The sequence below is a fragment of the Rana temporaria genome, chromosome 13 (assembly GCF_905171775.1).
Source record: "Rana temporaria chromosome 13, aRanTem1.1, whole genome shotgun sequence".
NCBI lineage: Eukaryota > Metazoa > Chordata > Amphibia > Anura > Ranidae > Rana > Rana temporaria.
The window spans coordinates 24,023,589-24,044,854 of NC_053501.1; the positions used below are offsets into that span (position 1 = coordinate 24,023,589).

A 21,266-nucleotide genomic window follows, 5' to 3' on the forward strand; every position below is an offset into this window, starting at 1 on the left:
ATCGCTAAAAACGGCCTGATCATGAGGAGAGACAAATCATCCGGAGGTCCAAGTGGTTATACTGTACTGTTGTGACACTCACCTTAATATCTCTGTGCATTTTCCCCTTACTGTGCAAATATGCCAGACCCTGTGTAAGAAATCAAACATAAGAAAGTAAAATTTAGATTGCGTCATAAAGGCAGTTACTGACAGCGAGATTCTGATAAGATCAAAGGCAAAGGTCTTCCACAAAAGAAAAGTCATAAACAGAGATAAGAGGTGATAGTCCCGATCTCCCCATTTGTCTGGTCTATAGTTACATATGCTGTTGTCTGGTTGCAGACAAGTTAAAAAACTTTTCCGATTGGCTACCGATCTCCCAATGATTACCCGATACCTGCAGCTCCAATACTATCTACAATAACTTATCAGATCAGCACAGATCAGTTGACAAGTTCTCTCATGTTGCAACCACGGGATGCTTTTATTTCCTCCAACCCCAGCTACACATACCTTCCTTTTGCTACTATGCCCCTCTGCTTAGCAACCTGTAGCAAAAAGGAAAGACCTATGGAATGCTACGAGCGAGGACATTCATAGATTACACAGGACGGCTCCCAATGCAATAGCAATGATTGGCTCAGTGATGCAACGTGCTCCTCCATACCCAGAAGTTCAAGAGATTGTCTTCAGTTTCCGGTACAGAACAAAGTGGCGAGGGAGTAAGGGCTCTTTCACACGGAGCGGATCCGTATTGATCCGCTCCGTTAGCCCGTTTGGCTCAGCGGGGATTTCTCCGTTAATCCCCGCTGAGCAGTCGGCGGACAGGGCGGTCCCCGCACACAGTGCAGAGACCGCCCTGTCTCTCCTCAGCTCTCCCCTATGGGGAATCGGATGAATACGGACCGCGTGTCCGTATTCATCCGATCCGTTCCGCCGGACGGAAGAAAATAGGGTTTTCTTCCGTCCGCAAAAGCGGATCTTTGCGGGCGCGGATGCAACATCCGCTAACGTCTGCAATCCCATAGGGATACATTACAAGTCCGTAAACGGACTTGTAATAAACGGACCGTTTGTCCGTGTGAAAGGGCCCTAAGGGTCAATTCACAACGCATGCCGTCCAGTGCAGTTTTTTTTCCTGCATCAAAAATGCATGGAAAGTAGACTATATGTTCCCCAATCACATAGTTTACACCAGTGTGGGCAGTTTCAGTAATAAATAAATAAAAGAAACATGCTGCATTTTATCTGCACTGGAATGTGGTAAAATGCATAAAAACGCACTGGAATGCATAAGAAATGCATCGAACCCCAGTACAGTGAAAAAAACACACACACTATATATATATATATATATATATATATATATATACACATACACACATATACATACATACATACATATACACACACACACACACACACACACATATATATGTGTGTGTGTACAGACCAAAAGTTTGGACACACCTTCTCATTCAAAGAGTTTTCTTTATTTTCATGACTATGAAAATTGTAGATTCACACTGAATGCGATAAAACTATGACGTAACACATCTGGAATTATACATAACAAAAAAGTGTGAAACAACTGAAAATATATTTCATATTCTATGTTCTTCCACCTTTTGCAGCAGACACATCTCTAGAACTGGTAAGAGGAGACTGTGTGAATCAGGCCTTCATGGTAGAATATCTGCTAGGAAACCACTGCTAAAGAAAGGCAACAAGCAGAAGAGACTTGTTTGGGCTAAAGAACACAAGGGATGGACATTAGACCAGTGGAAATCTGTGCTTTGGTCTGATGAGTCCAAACTTGAGATCTTTGGTTCCAACCCCCGTGTCTTTGTGTGACACAGAAAAGGTGAACGGATGGACTCTACATGCCTGGTTCCCACCGTGAAGCATGGAGGAGGAGGTGTGATGGTGTGGGGGTGCTTTGCTGGTGACACTGTTGGGGGTTTATTCAAAATTGAAGGCATACTGAACCAGCATGGCTACCACAGCATCTTGCAGCGGCATGCTATTCCATCCGGTTTGCGTTTAGTTGGACCATCATTTATTTTTCAACAGGACAATGACCCCCAAACACACCTCCAGGCTGTGTAAGGGCTATTTGACCAAGGAGAGTGATGGGGTGCTGCGCCAGGTGACTACCTCTTGAAGCTCATCAAGAGAATGCCAAGAGTGTGCCAAGCAGTAATCAAAGAAAAAGGTAGCTTCTTTGAAGAACCTAGAATATGAAATATATTTTCAGTTGTTTCACACTTTGGTGTTATGTATAATTCCACATGTGTTAATTCATAGTTTTGATGCCTTCAGCGTGAATCTACAATTTTCATGGTCATGAAAATAAAGAAAACTCTTTGAATGAGAAGGTGTGTCCAAACTTTTGGTATGTATGTATGTATGTATGTATATTATATACAGAAAAAAAACTAAAGAAAAAAGCAACTGGAATGCATCTGGAAACGCATAAAAAAAAAAAAACACAACAAAATCAAACTCACCAGAACGCAACAAAAACGTGCATGCAGAAACGCATCCGGAACAGATCTAGAGTGCGTTTTTGTGGTTTGAACCAGCCCTAAAGGCCAGTTCACACCACATGCAGAAAAATAAAAAATAAAAGAACATGCTGCTTTTTCTCTGCCACAGACCTGTACTGGAATGCATAAAAAAAATGCATCAAAAAAGCACTGGACCCTAGTTTCACTTTTTGAACTGAATTACTGAAATAAATTTACTTTTTGAGGATATTCAAATCTTTGAGACACACCTGTATGAGAATGAAAAATCCACTAGGGAGCGATCTGCAATACAATATCACGATTCGCTGAGTGAAGTACAGTAATAGCGCCCTCTAGTGGCACTATTAATAGTGGAGCCCTGGCTTCTAAAGCAGGATCAGAAGTGACATGCAATTTCCTCCATGAAAATAGTAAAGACACTTTATCCATAAACTAAAAACTTTCTTTGAAAATGGCTTAGTTTGTATTTTTTGGCATCACCGAATAAACCCAGCCGATGTTTTTACCTACCAATCACAGGTGGCCAAGATGTAAAGCCACCTTCACAAATGATGTGCTTACACCTATATACACCTGCCAGAACAGAGGAGTGACCAGCCTATGGTCCTGGTTCAGGCCTGTTCATCCATTACAGGCTGGAAACAAATGGAAAATCCTTGGCAAGATATTCATGCGCGTCTCAAAAAGCTGCAGATTTTCTAAACCGATGACAATATTAAATTGGCCATTTTACAAAGCTCTTATTTAAATGAAGTTAAAATTCCATTAAAAAAATTCCATAAAAAAAAAAATAATGAGGGCACACCATGGATTCAGCTTAACATTTGTTACCTGCAGGGTCTCCCGGCACATATAGGCGATCTGGTTTTCTGACAGCGGTCCAGTAACTATAGAAAGAAATAAAAGCACATGACACTCAATAATATATCAGTAGATGGCTCAATTACCAAGAAAAGCTTTTAACTAGAGCCAGCACCCAGGTGCCCACTTACCTCTCCCGACAGTCAGTGGCTTTCCATGGTGTTTACATCTCTATTGCCCAACCTGTAGCCCTTTAGCACTTACTAGGCAGCCCTTGCCGTCCATGCAGACAGCAGTCTTGTGTTTTGATGGTTTCTCAAGCTAGTGATGGAAAGATTTCTGTATACCAACTTCCATTTACAGTAGTGTCAAATTTCTGATATGAAATATAAACAAAGCATATCCCTCTATAGTGTGTACTTGTCTCAATCCAGAGTGCCAAGTGTATTTTCTGCTACTGCTTTATGTACAAGTTAGACATGTGCAATTTGTTTCATTACAAAATTGTTTTCTCATCGAAATTCGTCAAATTCGTTCATTCGGAAATATTTCTCCCCTTTCACCGCCCGTAAGAACGATCAAGTGGCGGAAGAGCCGCTATGATCATTCCTATGGTGTAGGGAATCACCGTCTGAAAACGGCAATATCTGAATGATGCCTGTAGCTGCACCAATCATTCAGATATCACCGCACAAAGCCCAGGACGTCATATGACGTCCTCTGGGCGCCAAGTGGTTAAAGCAGAATGTCAGATGAAAATAAGATACAAATGAACAGCCCATTAAAAAATTAAATACCAAGACTTGCTTTTTCTGCAATACTCGGCTTGCATCTAATGACCCCCCCCCTGCTAGATGTTCTTAGTCTGATTGCCAGCATCATTCAACCCACTTCTTCTGACACCAGGTCATCTTGGACCTGTCCTGGCCTGTGACTGGACAGTGAAAGGAGAAGCAGCTCATCTCTCTGTCACTCACCTTGAATCGGCATTCTTTTAGACAACAAATGAACTGATTGGCTTCTTGTGGCTGCTTTTTCCTCTCACACTCCAGCCCTGCTGCACAGGGACTAAAATAGGCTTATTCCAGGTCAAATGTAGGTACTTGACTTAAGGATTACAGAGCTGCATTAATTTTTCATACTATATCTACATAGAGTTCAGAGTTACAAACAATACTGTTACCCTTTAAAATATATATATATATTTAAAATATATACCCCCCCCCCCCCCCCTTGACACACTACTGTATGAATTACTGAAAACATCTGTCCGACAGTGTCTTGTAAAGGAATGCTGATGGGGGAACATGTAAAAAAATCATTCCCAAACAGAAAAACTGCTTCTGCTATTCTTTATCACCCATGAGTGCCGATGAGGGAGAATTTTATTGGCAGTATAACAGAAGAAAGCATTCCTGCCTGGCCGGACATTGACCTTTGCTGGACGTCAATAGAAAGACTTTTATGGAAGTGTTAAAGAATCTCGGACTTGGACAGTGTGAAAAATTTGAGAATAAGTCACTGAACTGGTTTGGACGCATCTAAAATTTGGCATAACAAATGTTAAATGAGAAGCATGGCCAAAGCTCTTCTGGCCATAATACATTTTTGGGGTTACAGTAGTGCCGTTAACCACTTCCAGCCCTGGAAGAAGTGGCTGCTCAATGACCAGGCTATTTTTTGCGATTTGACACTGCGTTGCTTTAATCGGCAATTGCAAGAAAAAAAAATCCCCACAAATAGAGCTTTCTTTTGGTGGTGTTTGAACATCTCTACGATTTGTATTTTTTGCACTATAAACAGAGCGAAAATTTTAAAGAAAAAAATAAAACTATATTTTGTACTTTTTGCTATAATAAATATCCCCATTTTTATTTTATTTTGTTAAAGTGACTTTTTTTTCAGTTTGGGCCAATATGTATTCTTCTACATATTTTTGTTAATAGGAATCGCAATAAGCGTTTGTTTGATTGGTTTGCGCAAAAAGTTATAGTGTCTACAAAATAGGGGATAGATTTATGGCATTTTTATTTATTGTTTTACTAGTAATGGTGGCAATCTGCGATTTTTAATCAGAACTGCAACATTATGGCGGACACATCGGACACTTGACACATTTTTGGGTTAATTGCCATTTGTACAGCGATTAGTGCTATAAAAACACACTGATTACTGTGAAAATGTCACTGGCAGGGAAGGGGTTAACACTAGGGGGTAATCAAGGGGTAATTGTGTTCCCTAATGTGTGTTCTAACTGAAGGGGGAAGGGGACTGACCTAGAGGAAATTACAGATTGTGGTTCCTAGCTATTAGGAACTCATGCTCTGTCTTTCCTCAGCTCACAGAAAACACACACACACACACACACACACACACACAGAAAACACACACACACAGAAAACACACACACACAGAAAACACACACACACAGAAAACACACACACACAGAAAACACACACACACAGAAAACACACACACACAGAAAACACACCTCTGTTCTGCCTCTCGTGCCCGGAGATAGCTTGTGGCTGTCTTTCATCGCAAACCGCCGGTCACGAGCATTGGCACCCGTGATGCAGCGTGCGCCTGCTAGCGGCCGACATACAGTTACGACTGTTCGTTAATCAGAGCCAACCTATCGCAGTATAACTGCGGCGGCTGGTCTGCAAACCGTTAAAGTGGTTCTAAAGGCTCTATACCGTCATTCATGCATTCTATGCATGAACAAGGTTTTTTTCAGCGGAAATGCAGGGGATTGTAGTTCCGGCTCCTCAAGCACTGAATGTATATTGCCAAGGGGAACTGCTAAAGTGCTGGAGTGTCTACTGATGCTGGGTGCTCTATTGTAGCTGGGGGATCGATTGATGCTGGGGGATATATTATAGTTGCTGCTGAGGGCATCTATTGCCTTCAGAGCCCCACTAAGCCATCCACTCTGGCCCCCTTCCTGGCTGCACTGAGCGATCAGCAGTCAAGTGATTACTCAGTTCAAGAACTTAGAGCCAGCGTGGGACAGCTGCAGCATCTTACCAATGCTGCAGCCATATAGGTGAGTATATGTATACATGTGTGGAGATATATATATATATATATATATATTACACACACATATACACATACATACACACACACACACACACACACACACATACATACATACACACATATATATTTTTATTTTTGTGTTTCCCACACTTAACTTTAAAGCTTTGTTAACATTCCGGTAAGTTCTGAAATATTTACCTTTCCATTTATCATCTTCCTCCACTTCAAGTGGGGGCTCACCCAAAAAATGTTTTTTAACATTAGATTCAAGCGAGTTGTTAGAATCACAATCGGGTGTTTTTTTTTTTTAATCGTTGGCGTACATACCGCTTTATAGATATATGTTCACCGCGGCTTCCGGGTATAATCTGCGGGACTGGGCATTCCTAATTGATTGACATGCTTCCGACCGTCGCATACAGCGCGTCATGAGTTGCCGAAAGAAGCCGGACTGTGAGTCGGCTCTATAAGGCGCCTGCGCACCAACGTTCGGGTTCTTTTGGCAACTCATGACGCGCTGTATGCGACGGTCGGAAGCATGTCAATCAATTAGGAACGCCCAGTCCCGCAGATTATACCCGGAAGCCGGGGTGAACAAATATCTATAAAAAACGGTATGTACATGAACGATTTAAAAAAAAAAAACACCCGATTGTCATTCTAACAACTCGTCTGAATGTAATGTTGGGTGAACCCCCGCTTTAAGAATTATGTGCCACTTTGTGTTGGTCTATCACATAAAATCCCAATAAAATACATTTATGTTTTTGGTAGCAACATGACAAAATGTGGAAAATTTCAAGGGGTAGGAATACTTTTTCAAGACACTGTATGGGTGAATTTGCTTTGAATATTAAAAATGAATGAAATAGAACTTTCAGTTTGCGGTGCTCAGACACAATTTAGTTCTGCTTTCAGATTTGACTGTGGGTCCACTTTAACCACTTCCTGCCTGCGATATGGCTGAAAGATGGCTACAGCGGACATCCTCCCACGATTGCGCTGCCCACACACTTTGTGATCGCCGAATCAGCTGATCACAGATCGGGGTAAAGAGACATTTATAGCCGCCCTTTACCACATCATCAGCTGATCACAGGATGTAAAATACAAGCTGGTTCACAGTGTGAGGAGAGAAAAGGAAAGCCGATAACCGTCTTGTGTTAAAGGACATCGGCACTGATTTTCAGTGTTCTGATTAACAGTGCCACCTTATCAGTGCCCATACGTGCCGCCCATCAGTGCCCATACGTGCCGCCCATCAGTGCCCATACGTGCCGCCCATCAGTGCCCATACGTGCCGCCCATCAGTGCCCATACGTGCCGCCCATCAGTGCCCATACGTGCCGCCCATCAGTGCCCATACGTGCCGCCCATCAGTGAAGGAGAAAAAATGTAATTTGGGTACAAGGTTACATGACCGCGCAATTGTCATTCAAAGTGTGACAGTGCTGAAAGCTAAAAATTGGCCTGGGCAGGAAGGGGGTAAAAGTGTTGGATAGGCAAATGTTAAAAAGCAATTCTCATTTAATGTAAAGAAAGATAAACGGTTTCCACTGTAAACATCAAAAGCATATTTTTTCTCCCTAACCCATATTTTTTCCCCCCATTTTGCCTCCTTTACCCTCTGTTCACACCGCTGCGACATCCCTGCGAATCCAGTTTGGGTTCCTGCATCGCATACAACTCGCAGGCAGTTAACACTGCCCTATGCGAACTGCTGGAAGTGTCAATACAAAAAGGTAATGACACCCCCAGAATGGTTCGCATATCGCAGTGCAAACTGTCAGTTTGAACAAAAAGCGGATCGCATGGGTGTGAACACACATGCAATCCGATTCTAGTGTGGACCAAAAGAAAGAGTCCTGTGCGTGTTTGGTCTGAATGCGATGCAAATTCAGCCATACAAGGAAGTGTGGTCGCAAGAAACGTAAAAAGCAGAATTTTAGCTTGCACATGATTGGATGATGAAATCAGCAGAGCTTCCCCTTTTTTCAGATCCACCCCCACATTTTTTTAAGCACACTTTGCACTTGTAGTTTACACTTGTAGTGCAAAATGGCTTTTCCTTTCGTAAATAACCCCCAGTGTGTCATGTAGTACAACAACTTTCTCTGGGTCATTAACTCCAGATGAGCTGGAAAACGCACGCACTAATGATCGTTGACATGTGTTTCCAGTTGCGCTGCGTGGCAGTCACACAAATTGGTTTTTCGGGATTTGGAAAATGCAGGACACCCTTTTTTTCAAGAAAATCTCCATGCAATATGCTTGTGTGACTAGGCCAGGGGTCTCAAACTGGCAGGCCTCCAGCTGTTGTGAAACTACAAGTCCCATGAGGCATTGCAAGGCTGACAGTTGCAAGAATGACTTCAACAGGCAGAGGCATGATGGGACTTGTAGTTTTGCAACAGTTGGAGGGCCGCCAGTTTGAGACCCCTGGACTAGGCTGTACAAAAAAGAAAAAATTGATTTCCTTGCATGTACTTTAAGTATTTAGTCTGTGCTGGAAAATGACAGTTCATCCAGTATAAACAACTCACCATGGTATATATCCTGCAGGGATCCCCCACCGCAGTACTCCATACAGATCCATAGCTTCTCCCGGCTGCAATGTAAACAAGACAGACTGGAGATTATTATCAGAATGGGACTCATTTAGTACAGGAAGATTCAGATTTACCACAAGCATACAAACAAATGTTAAACTTAAGGTTTATATATAAAAAAGAAAAATAAATTGCACAGCTATTCATCCAGCAAAACTGCACATACATTCGCTTTGTGAGAATTAACCAGCATTCTGCAATTAGACAAGGGATTTTTCTCGCTTTGTATAAAGCTGCGTGTGGCTTTTGTCCAAACGGGGATGCCCTAAATCTGACTTGTAACTAAGGCCAAGTTCACACTGGCATTAAAAGCAGGCATTAAAAAACGCCTATGCAAATGATACAATGGACAACATTAGCGTCGCTCTAAAATCAAAGCCTTATGTGGGGTCAGAAGGCATTTAAAGCATTTCAACACTTCCCATTGAAGTCTATGGAAATGCTTCGCCATCGCCCTGGCAGGCAGTTGAGGGGCGTTAAGATTTGTTTATTTCCTGTAATGGAATGGGCATTTGCGGAGCACTTTTAAACGCACCTCAACGCTCATCAAATGCTTAAAAACTTCACGCCTATCAATTTAGAACGATCAGCTGTGTCCACTTCCCATAGGTTGGTTTTTCTGTCTAAACCGATCGGAATAATTTCAATGCAATCCATGGGTTTTGCTCAAAATCGCACACTATGGGGGAGATGGATTAAAACGGAGATTGACAATGAAACCTGGAAGCGTCTCAAGATTTTGCAAAGTTTAATTCAACAAGCTGAATTTAGAAGCCAATTGGCTACACAGCTGCACCAGATTGTGAGTGCTCCACTTGTAATAAATCCCCCCGATACATATTCGTAATAATTGATAGATTTGATTGTATTGTCTGATTCTTTGAAGAATTAATTCAGTGGTCTCCAAACTGCAGCCCTTTGGTTGCTTTTCTCCATCCCTTGGGCACTATTCCCTCCACTGACACCCACAATTGGGCATATGTCCTCCCACTGACACCAGTGAAGGGGCACAATTCCTACCAATGATGGGGTACTATGCCTCACAGTAACAACGGGGCCCGAGTCCTCCCAAAGACACCAACAACGGGGCCCGAGTCCTCCCAAAGACACCAACAACGGGGCCCGAGTCCTCCCAAAGACACCAACAACAGGGCCCGAGTCCTCCCAAAGACACCAACAACGGGGCCCGAGTTCTCCCAAAGACACCAACAATGGGGCACAAGACCTCCCAAAGACACCAACAATGGGGCACAAGACCTCCCAAAGACACCGACAATGGGGCACAAGACCTCCCAAAGACACCGACAATGGGGCACAAGACCTCCCAAAGACACCAACAACGGGGCCCGAGTCCTCCCAAAGACACCAACAATGGGGCACAAGACCTCCCAAAGACACCAACAATGGGGCACAAGTCCTCCCAAAAATACCAACAATGGGGCACAAGTCCTCCCAAAGACACCAACAATGGGGCACAAGTCCTCCCAAAGACACCAACAATGGGGCACAAGTCCTCCCAAAGACACCAACAATGGGGCATTGTTTACTCCCACTGACTGCCGGACATTTTCCACTTCTACTGGCCTCAGTCCAGTTTGGAGACCACTGAACTAATCGATCAACGTGTTAACGTGTATAGCCAACGTTCATGAAAGAGAACACCACACCGAAAGTCCGATTACTACTCCTAAAGCTGGTCTAGGGAGTAAATCCAGGCTGCAGCCTCTCTGCCCCCATGGGTTAAATATGACCTGCGTCAGGGCCAATAAACCTGTTAATACTACAGACTCAACACTATATGAATTAGGCTCATTCACACTGAGCATTTAGCTACTGTGCATGAGATTCCAGCGTTTTTGTGTGGGCATTCGTCCCTGGGCACATACAGTAGGTGCACGCGATATTGTGTCAATCTCGCTCCCTTTCTCGGCGAGATTGAGCACCTACGAGCCCCATCGCGGGAGCCAGCGCGGAGCTGGCTTGCCGCGTTAGAGACAAAGCCGTCATAGAAGCGACGGGAGATCCGACTTGGATTCCCGCCAATTCTACACGTGTGCAGCGTTTGTTATGAATCCTGAGGGGGAAGTCCCCGCCGGATTTTAAATAAAAATCCGGCATGGGTTCCCCCCTCAGGAGCATACCGGGCCCTTAGGTCTGTTATGGGTTGTAAGGAGAGCCCCCCCTACGCCGAAAAAACGGCGTAGGGGGTCCCCCTACAATCCATACCAGACCCGTATCCAAAGCACGCTACCCGGCCGGCCAGGAAGGGAGTGGGGACGAGCGAGCGCCCCCCCCCCTCCTGAGCCGTACCAGGCTGCATGCCCTCAACATGCAGGGGGGCGCACTGCGGGGCCCCCCACCTCAGAGCACCCTGTCCCCATGTTGATGAGGACAGGGCCCCTTCCCGACAACCCTGGCCGTTGGTTGTCGGGGTATGCGGGCGGGAGGCTTATCGGAATCTGGGAGCCCCCTTTAATAAGGGGGCCCCCAGATACTGGCCCCCGACCCTAAGTGAATGGATATGGGGTACATCGTACCCCTAACCATTCACCTGTAGGAAAAATGTCAAAGTTAATAAATACACCACACAAGGGTTTTTAAAATAATTCATTTTTCTGCTCCGGAGGCTCCCCCTGTCTTCTTTATTAGCTCTTTTACCAGGGGGAGCTTCTTCTTTGACGTCTTCGGGTGGGTGGGGGCCGCCGTCTGGTTCTCTTCCACCACCGGGGGGGGTCGCTTTTAAAAAAGCCCCCACCCCCCGGCGGGTTTCCTCCGGCGTCTTCGGCGGGGGGGCTTCTTCTTCCGCTATCCCGACGGGTCTTCTCCGCTATCCGGGGGTCTCCTATGTTCGCCGCTCTCCGCTGTTGACTCGGCGCAGCCCGGTTCTTTCTCCAGCTGTCCGGTGCCTTCTCCTTCAGCGCTGAACGTCTATCTTCTTCTTCCGTGCTGTGACGTATTCTTCTTCTTCCGGGCTGTGATGTCATCTTCTTCTCTTCTCCAGATGTTGACACGCCGGCTCTTCTTGCTGAAATGGCAGGTGCGCTGCTTTCATCGGACCTATATAGGCCTCACAGTCCCATCATGCTCTGTACCTACCCATGTGATACCTACCCACGTGGGTAGGTATCACATGGGTAGGTACCAGAGCATGATGGGATTGTGAGGTCTATATAAATCCGATGCAAGCCGCGCACCAGTCATTGCAGCGAGGAAAGGCGACGTGTCAACATCGGGAGAAGAAGAGAAGTGAAGAACATGACGTCACAGCACGGAAGAAGAACTCACAGCACGGAAGGAGAAGAAGACGTACAGCACGGAAGAAGAAGGCACCGGACAGCGAGAGGAAGAACTGGGGTGCGCCGAGTCAACAGCGGAGAGCGGCGAACATAGGAGACCCCCGGAGAGCGGAGAAGACCCCCCGGATAGCGGAGAAGACCCGTCGGGATAGCGGAAGAAGAAGCCCCCCCGCCGAAGACGCCAGAGGAAACCCGCTGGGGGGTGGGTGCTTTTTTAAAAGCGCCCCCCCCGGCGGTGGAAGAGAACCAGACGGCGGCCCCCACCCACCCGAAGACGTCAAAGAAGAAGCTCCCCCTCGTAAAAGAGCTAATAAAGAAGACAGGGGGAGCCTCCGGAGCAGAAAAATAAATTATTTTAAAAACCCTTGTGTGGTGTATTTATTAACTTTGACATTTTTCCTACAGGTGAATGGTTAGGGGTACGATGTACCCCATATCCATTCACTTAGGGTGGGGGGCCGGTATCTGGGGGCCCCCTTATTAAAGGGGGCTCCCAGATTCCGATAAGCCTCCCACCCGCATACCCCGACAACCAACGGCCAGGGTTGTCGGGAAGGGGCCCTGTCCTCATCAACATGGGGACAGGGTGCTCTGAGGTGGGGGGCCCCGCAGTGCGCCCCCCTGCCCCAGAGCACCCAACCCCCCCATGTTGAGGGCATGCAGCCTGGTACGGCTCAGGAGGGGGGGGGGGGGGCGCTCGCTCGTCCCCACTCCCTTCCTGGCCGGCCGGGTAGCGTGCTTTGGATACGGGTCTGGTATGGATTGTAGGGGGACCTCCTACACCGTTTTTTTCGGCGTAGGGGGGGCTCTCCTTACAACCCATAACAGACCTAAGGGCCCGGTATGCTCCTGAGGGGGGAACCCATGCCGGATTTTTATTTAAAATCCGGCGGGGACTTCCCCCTCAGGATTCATAACAAACGCCGCACACGTGTAGAATTGGCGGGAATCCAAGTCGGATCTCCCGTCGCTTCTATGACGCGCTTTCTGGGATGTGCTGTCACTATTCCAGTGAGTGCGAGATGTCGGCGAGATCTCGGCACCATGTCGCCGAGAATCAGCGCGATGCTGTCGTGCTAAAAACACAATATCACAAACACCTACTGTATAGCCATAAACATTAGTAACACTCAGTACACCATCCAGCCACGGCAGCTTTCAGCCTCTCCTAGACTTTACCAGGCTGCCGACATTGGTGCTGGACGGCACACCTGTGACTTTTCCTCGCACAAAAATGCCATAATCATACTCAAAAAGGGGCTTAAAAGTCCAGTGTGCATGAGGCCTTGAGTGTACCCAATCACCACATAAAACCTCAGGGGCACCGTGTCTACAAATAGCAGAAAATGTCTCAACACAGAACAGGACACAACAAGGAAGGTAAGTAGTGGCAGACAGCGTGACGAGTTTTATGCCTTGCTACACTCTTTATCGGAAGCAAGTGATGACAGGTGCTCATTATATAGGGCTGTAGTGTTAACAAGAGTATACACTATAGGAGACCACATCAAAGCTGCAGCACTATAAATCTGCAGGAACAAGCCAAGAAGAAAGGCTGGGCACGTCTTAAAATGATGCCAGAGCATGAAATGCCTCCTTCAAACTACACACCCATCAGCAACGTGAAACTTTAGAGCTGGGAAGGGGGATCAAATGGATTTAAAGAAGTATTAAATCCAAAATCAAACATTTATTACATTGCAGCTCACCAGGTCTTAGATGTAATGGCTGCTTTTGTTTTCTTATTTAGACTTTCTTCCATTTTCATTTGATGATCTGCCTACCAAGTCTGTTTTTCAAAAGAACACGCTCTCCTGCCGATGTGTCATTTACAGGGATGAGACAAACCATTTACAACCGACAGAAGTGCTTACAATGATAAGCTTTTATTTATGTAAAACTTTTTTCTGTAACTACTTATATTGACTGGAGTTTGGCTTTAATTTGTTAGTGTCTCTAAATCTGCCATTAGTACAACTCCCTTCCCCCAGGTTGACAATGCTGCTGCTTAAAGTGCCCATTCAGCCAGAGTGTGGCGCTCTAATACAGGTGGTGTGTTACTGGCCAGATCCCCAGGTGAAAACAGGGGGGGGGGGCATAAAAAGAGAAAACTAATGCAGTCACCACATCTAATGATTGGTAAACTGTAATCTATCACGTTTTGGGTTTAATATTGCTTTAAGTAGAACTCCAGGCGAAAATCGCTTATTAAAATAGTGCTTGCCTCACCAAATTCAGTGAGAACTGGAACCCTTGCTCTACCCTGCGGAACCTGGTCAGCTATCTTATTAAAAAAAACAACCCAAGTGTCAAACACGTTAAATCAGAATTCTAGAAAAACAAGTTAAACATTAAAAGATAAAACAAAACCAGTTTGTGTTGCAATGTTAAAGTGGTTGTTAAAGCGGAGTTCCACCCAAAAGTGTAACTTCAGGAGGAGTGGGACATCCTGTGCCACTTCCTCCTTCCGCCGAGGGGCCGGTAAGGCGATACGTCATATTACCTTTTGGCGGCCCCTCCCTGTAGACGATTGCCTGTGACACGTGACAGGTGCCAGGCAATCGCCTGTCCAATCGAATAGCGCAGCGCCACTCGCGCATGCGCAGTGAGTGCCCGGTCGTGAAGAGGTTTTGCCTTTAGTTATACTTTAAGCCACTTGTATAAAAAGCTCGCATTCCCTCTGTATTAGAACAATAAGTTCTCCTGTGTCATATCACAAATATGCTTATCTGTACTGATGACACACCACCTTCCTGCGATCAGGTGCCTCCTCTCTCTTCTGCCCGGCTGACAGTTCCAGTGGGCGGGGCAGAGCACTGCCGCTGACGTCAGCCGGGGAGGAGAGAGAACAGAGGAGTCACATGATCGCAGGTAGTCTGTGTGTCATCAGTACAGATAAGCATATTTATGATATAACACAGGGGAACTTATTGTTATAATACAGAGGGGATGGGAGCTTTTAATGTTAAGTATAAGAAGAAAAAGAGAGGGGAGGGAAGGACACAGGAGACAGAGCAGGGCTGCGGCAGATGGAGGCATGTACGCTGGCAACAGTGTCAGAGCTCAGCAGCCCTGATATATCGTGGACAGCGTACAGGGGAAGGGCATAGCCAGGCAGGATCAGGCAGGTATTACAGGTGATACAGGGGGCCAAATGACACAGCAGAAGCACTGTGCTGTATAACATGCTTTAATGGAACAGGATCCTGAGCGAGCTGCCAGGCCAGGCTTCTGAGCAGATCCTGGCCATATGGTTGGGATCTTTTTAGAACCTGGACCAGCTCTGTGACGTCAGCCGACAGCAGGCTTTAGTCTGCTGAAAACGGGTCACAGGAGTGCAGAATGCCAAAAAAGCATTACTTCTCCTTTAAATGTATTTTTAAACTGAAAGGTTGTGCTTAATAAATTGCTGTGCTAATATTGTGACATAAAAAAATGTAACTACCAACATTTTATTCTCCAGCGTCTCTGGTTTCAGAAACTATAAAATGTTTGGGGGTTTTAACTAATCTTCTAAATCTAAAAAACTTTATTCACTAGTTTTTTTTTTGTGCACTTTTAAGTTTGAATTGATTTGTCTTTTTTTTTTTTATGTAGCTCACATTTTACGTACATCATTTGGTTTAGGAATTGTGCCATTCTAATTTATTGTATTGCACACCTGTGAGCTGTTTAATTACTTATAAAAGCTGCCAAAACCCAACACACTCCCTGTAATAAAATCACCAAATTAATTGGTGCAGCGCCAACTAAATCACACTAAGTCCTGGTTCACATTGATGCGGGATTAAACTTGCAAGATTTCATTCCTGCCTGTCAGTCCAACGATTTCGGAGACATCTGTGCGGTTTCCTGCACAAATGTCTACTGAAATCGCCAAAAGTAGTACTTTTGGGAATCATCGTAATGGCGCACCGATTCAGGCTGTTCCATTGTGGGCAATAGCCGCCGATTTGACATGTTAAATCGTATCAATGTCAACCAGGGCTAAATCTCCTCTGTGATGCTTAACGAGTCACACTTTCTATACATGTGCATTCAAAAAAAAAAAAAAAAAACATGTAATATGAGCAACTATATACATCAAAATCATGAACATAATCTCCAAAATGCATAAAATCCCCCAAAAAATTAAAAACAAAAAAAATAATTTTAGTTTTTGGATTTTAAGAATTTTGCAGAATGTGCTCATTATTATACTTTTTTTTTTTTTTTAAATCGCGCAGACAGTTTGAGTAGCGCTTTACAACATTGAGGCAGACAATACAATACAGGGGGGAATCAGAGAGAGCCCTGCTCTTTAGAGCTTACAATCTAGTATAGTATTAGTATAGCACAGGCTATCCCCCGGGGCACACGGTGCGATATTTTCTGCCTTATTACTCCGGCTTTATTGTCTTTGAGGGCTTCCCAGTACATATCTGTCTGCATCCAGGTTTAATACACTTGGTTGTAGTACACTGGGTGCTTATTTGCTCCCGTTGTTCTTTCGCTGGACTGCCCCGGAACGAATGTTCCTCTACTTCCGAGCCAAACCGGCTTGGCTTCTTTAAATATATGGTGCCCTCCCGCAATTGATACTCTGGATAGAGGGAGCTTTTTCTTTGGAGCTTTTTGGAGATATTTCTGGCCATTTTCTACTATGTATGGAACTCCTTGATCTTCCCGACATATATTTATATGATACGGATTATTCCAAGATAGTGAAATTTATTTTTCTACTATTCCTTTCTTCCGCTCGTCCTGAAGAAGCCTCACGGCGAAACGTGTAGACGACGCACAGAGGATATTTTCCATACCTTATATCCTGTATGTTTTTTTACTGATCTGTTTTGTATATTTTCTATTTTTTTTAATAAAATATTTTTTTGATATTCCTGTTTTGCCTCCAAAGTCCGACATGGATTACCCTTTTTTAAGTATTTTTATTTTTTTCGTCTTACAATCTCGGAGGGAGGGTCAAGTGATACAAAAGGGTAATTCCAAAGTCCGACATTGATTACCCGTTTTTCGAGTAATTTTTCTTTTTGCGTCTTACAATCTAGGAGGGAGGGTCAAGTGATACAAAAGGGTAATAGCTGTGGGGGAAGAGCTGATGGAGAAAATAGAAGTGCAGTTGTTAGATGGAGGCAGGATAGGCTTCTCTGAATAGGAAAGTTTTCAGGGATCGCCTAAAAGTGGATACATTTAGAGACAGTCTGACAGATTGGGGTAGAGAATGAAAGACTCGGGAGAAGTTCTGGAGGCAGGTATGGGAGGAGGTGATGAGGGCACTCCTTAGTCTAGATTTTCTACAGATCAAATATTAAAAACTGGGGGGTGGGGACACATTGTAAACTAGAATACAGCGTTATGGCCACTAGATGGTGCCGAATATCACAGGAAATAAGAATACTCCTTCGCTCCATTAGTGGCCATGATTCAGTATTTTCCCCAATCACACATTTTGTTTTTTTAAACAAATGAAGCTCAATTTGTTCATGATTTTGATGCATACAGTTGCACATAATACATGTTTTTTTGAATGCACATTATAAAAGGTGTGACTCATTAGGCATCACAGAGAAGATTTAGTGTGATTTAGTTGCACCAATTAATTTAGTGATTGTACCATTCTAATTAGCGCTGCACTGTTTTCCCAGTGAAAAGGTTTAACCCTACTCTATCCAAAATGAAAAAGCAAAGTTTGGGCCAAGCATTAACTGCTCAGTAATTAGAGTTGGCCTTTACTTTAAAAGAGAAAATGAAAATCATTAAACAAGCCCCAGAACATGAATGTGTGTAAATGTTTGGACCATACCAGAGATAGCTGCCAAAGTAGGCCACAATATTGGTCTGTTTACATTCCTTCACCATAAAGATCTCTTGTTGGATTAAGGAGAAATCATCACCTGAAATGAAAGAGAAGACCGACATTACAATGCAGCAACTGAAGACATAACAACAACAACCACCACCGCAACTTACCACACTAATACTGCTACCTTAAAGAGACCCTGTCACCAACATAGATTGGAGGAGCACTTTCTGTTCTAAAGCAGTTGTTTCTAGAACTAAAAATTAAAAAGGGGTTGTAAAGGTACAATTCCCCCCCTAAACAGCTTCCTTTACCTTAGTGCAGTCCTCCTTCACTTACCTCATCCTTCCATTTTGCTTTTAAATGTCCTCATTTCTTCTGAGAAATCCTCACTTCCTGTTCTTCTGTCTGTAACTCCACACAGTAATGCAAGGCTTTCTCCCTGGTGTGGAGTGTCATGCTCGCCCCCTCCCTTGCACTACAGGAGAGTCAGGACGCCCACTAACGCACAGCTTCTTTCTCTATCTGCAACGTAGCAAGCGTCCTGACTCTCCTGTATTTCAGGGGAGAAGGCGAGCACGACACTCCTCACCAGGGAGAAAGCCTTGCATTACTGTGTGGAGTTACAGACAGAAGAACAGGAAGTGAGGATTTCTCAGAATAAATAAGGACATTTAAAAGCAAAATGGAAGGATGAGCTAAGGGAGGAGGGCTGCACTAAGGTAAAGGAAGCTATTTAGGATTTTTTTTTTTTACCTTTACAACTCCTTTAAGCCATGGATTCAGTTGAGCAACTGGAAGCCACATTTTATCTTTTACACACTTGGGAGGTGTATTTATAAAAAAAAAAAAAAGTCAACACACATTGCTGTTAGTCCATCGAAGCATGTAAATGACTTCTGTGTGAATGAGACAAAATCAAATGCCTTTAGGCATTATTTTCTACAGATCAAATAATAACTGTGAAGAAAAAAACAAAACAAAAAAAAAACATGTGAATTATAATCCCGCATTATGGCCTCTAGATGGTGCTGAATATCACAGGAAATAAGAACACTCATTAGCGCCATCTAGTGGTCATGATTCAGTAATTTCCCCAATCACACATTTTTTTTTTTTTTTTAACAAATGAAGTTCAATCTGCAGAGAATATGGCCCGAGAACAATCAAATTCACCCTCAAATTTACATGCAGTTTCAATGAATAAACAGCTATGACATTTTGCTGTGAAATGTAGTAAAAAAATATATATATATTTTTTTAAATCCTCTTTAGTTTACAACTTTTTACTGTAAGCCGTTTACAGTAAACAGTGAAAATGACAATTAAAGTTTTACTTCATCACACACACTTATTATCCCACAATCCAGTTTCCTTTCATCACAGGAAAGAATTACAAAAAAAAAAAAAAAAATCATAATACATGTAAAGAGGCTCACGCAGTCTACCAGCTCTCTTACCCAATGGAATCACCACCTTCCTGTGTTGGGGAAATGACGCCTGTTCTGGTCACTGATAAGCTGCAAATTTGGGGTGTCTGATGAGCAATAATGAATTGCCCCTTGCCTGATTTTACAGGATCTGGGCCAACAGACTGTATGTGCCCTTAGTGTCGTTTGGTTACCAAGCACCAAAATTGTATTGTTGGCATCAAGGTCTACCGCAGTGCATCAGCAATGGGGCATCAACCAGCTGTGCCGTTTGGCTCTAATTTAGAGACGTCTGGCAGGGCACTGGCTGTTTAGAAGCCAATCATAAAAGGTAGCCAGGTCCTTGACAAATAATCCGGCTATAAAGCCATTGACAGGAATGGTCTCCCCAGCATTACATCTCACGAGGGCTCTGGTCTCAGGAACTTGGCACCTGGGTAGTCAGATACACCCACTTGCCTTGGTCGATAGAATTAAAATTGGCACTAAAGTCTAAGGCAGGTAAAAAAAGGAAGGCCATAGATAATACACAGGATGATGGCCATAGATGATACAATTTTCTTTACTTCAGCCAAATCGCTCCCCCATCAACATAGTCAGTGTTGATAGGGGGGAATTCCTCCCACAAAGCTATTGTGTTCTGCCCACGGGAAGCCCTAGCGGACGGCAAGACACAATGATCACTGCTGGCCGCTATATAGCAAGCGGCTGGCAGTGACTGCATGCAAAAACTCAGACAGACCGGGGGTACTGAAGACAATTGACTTCAGTACCACCAGCCTTGCCCATAGATTTAGCAAATCTTGGTCAGTCCCTGCTGAACCGGCCGAGATTAAATCCACCATTGACTGGATTAAATGTTTTTTAACTGAATGCATTCTCTGCATTAAAAGGTAAAAGACACTCGATAACCTGCCTTACCCCCTTCTGTCCCCCAACACTTAAAGAGGAGGTAAACCCCAAAATCCTCCTACGTTCCATCCACCGCCGCCACGTCCCCTCAACGCTTCTTCCTGGTCTCGCCGCTCCGGTGCTGTGATTGGCCGGAGCGGCAAGGACATCACTCCCGCGCGGGACCGGCAGTTCCCCCCGCATGCGTGGAAATACGGCATTATCTACAATAATGCCATTGACAAAAACGGCACGGAAACCGAACTGCGCTGTAGACATTGGCGCCTGTCAGTTAGTGTAAATCTCTCCTAAACCGTGCAGGTTAAGGAGATATTTCTTGCACCTAATCTAGGTTTACCTGTAGGTTCAAGTTGTGTGGTTGGGTTTACAACCACTTTTTTTCTTTTTTTTAAAAAAAGTGTATTTTGTGTGTGTACTCGAGAAAGGAACCTGACTGCAGGACTTGGGAGTAGGCAGGCCTCCCCCAGAGGCAATCTGCCACCTTTCTCCATGCCCCGGGTGGCAATGGTGGGTGTGAGGGGGTCCTCCCACACAGCCCGCCCTACCTGCTCCGCTTTGAAGCCCAACGGGGCAGAGGGACTCCCTATAAAGGGAGTGAGAGGATCTAGCCTGCTCAACCAGCCCCGTTAGTCCTTCGCCTCTCTTTTTAGAGACCGCGTGGTCAAAGTGCGTGCATGTTAACCCAATTTCGAGTGCGTGTAAGTGTGGTGTTTTTTGCGGGAGGGGGGTGGGCGTACTAAGCGCAGGCTTACCTCGCATAGTACACCCACCGGGAGCCGGGCTGAGACCACCAAACTCAATTCACATGTAGCTGAGACCGGGATCCGAACCTCTAGCTGCAGAGGTGAATGGCTTGTCAGCGC

The 21,266-nt window shown here is 44.6% G+C and overlaps 1 protein-coding gene across 2 annotated transcripts in view; it reads right to left on the bottom strand.

The window, feature by feature from the left end:
- MAP4K5 (mitogen-activated protein kinase kinase kinase kinase 5) overlaps positions 1-21,266 on the bottom strand; it is a 144,282-nt gene that overhangs the window by 52,652 nt on the left and 70,364 nt on the right. For both annotated transcript variants that reach the window (XM_040333686.1, XM_040333685.1), the window contains exons 3-6: positions 18,065-18,155; positions 8,903-8,967; positions 3,345-3,400; positions 83-130 (exon numbers count right to left, since the gene is read on the bottom strand). In XM_040333686.1, the coding sequence (XP_040189620.1) occupies positions 83-130; positions 3,345-3,400; positions 8,903-8,967; positions 18,065-18,155 (260 nt within the window). The remainder of the gene's footprint in view (positions 1-82; positions 131-3,344; positions 3,401-8,902; positions 8,968-18,064; positions 18,156-21,266) is intronic.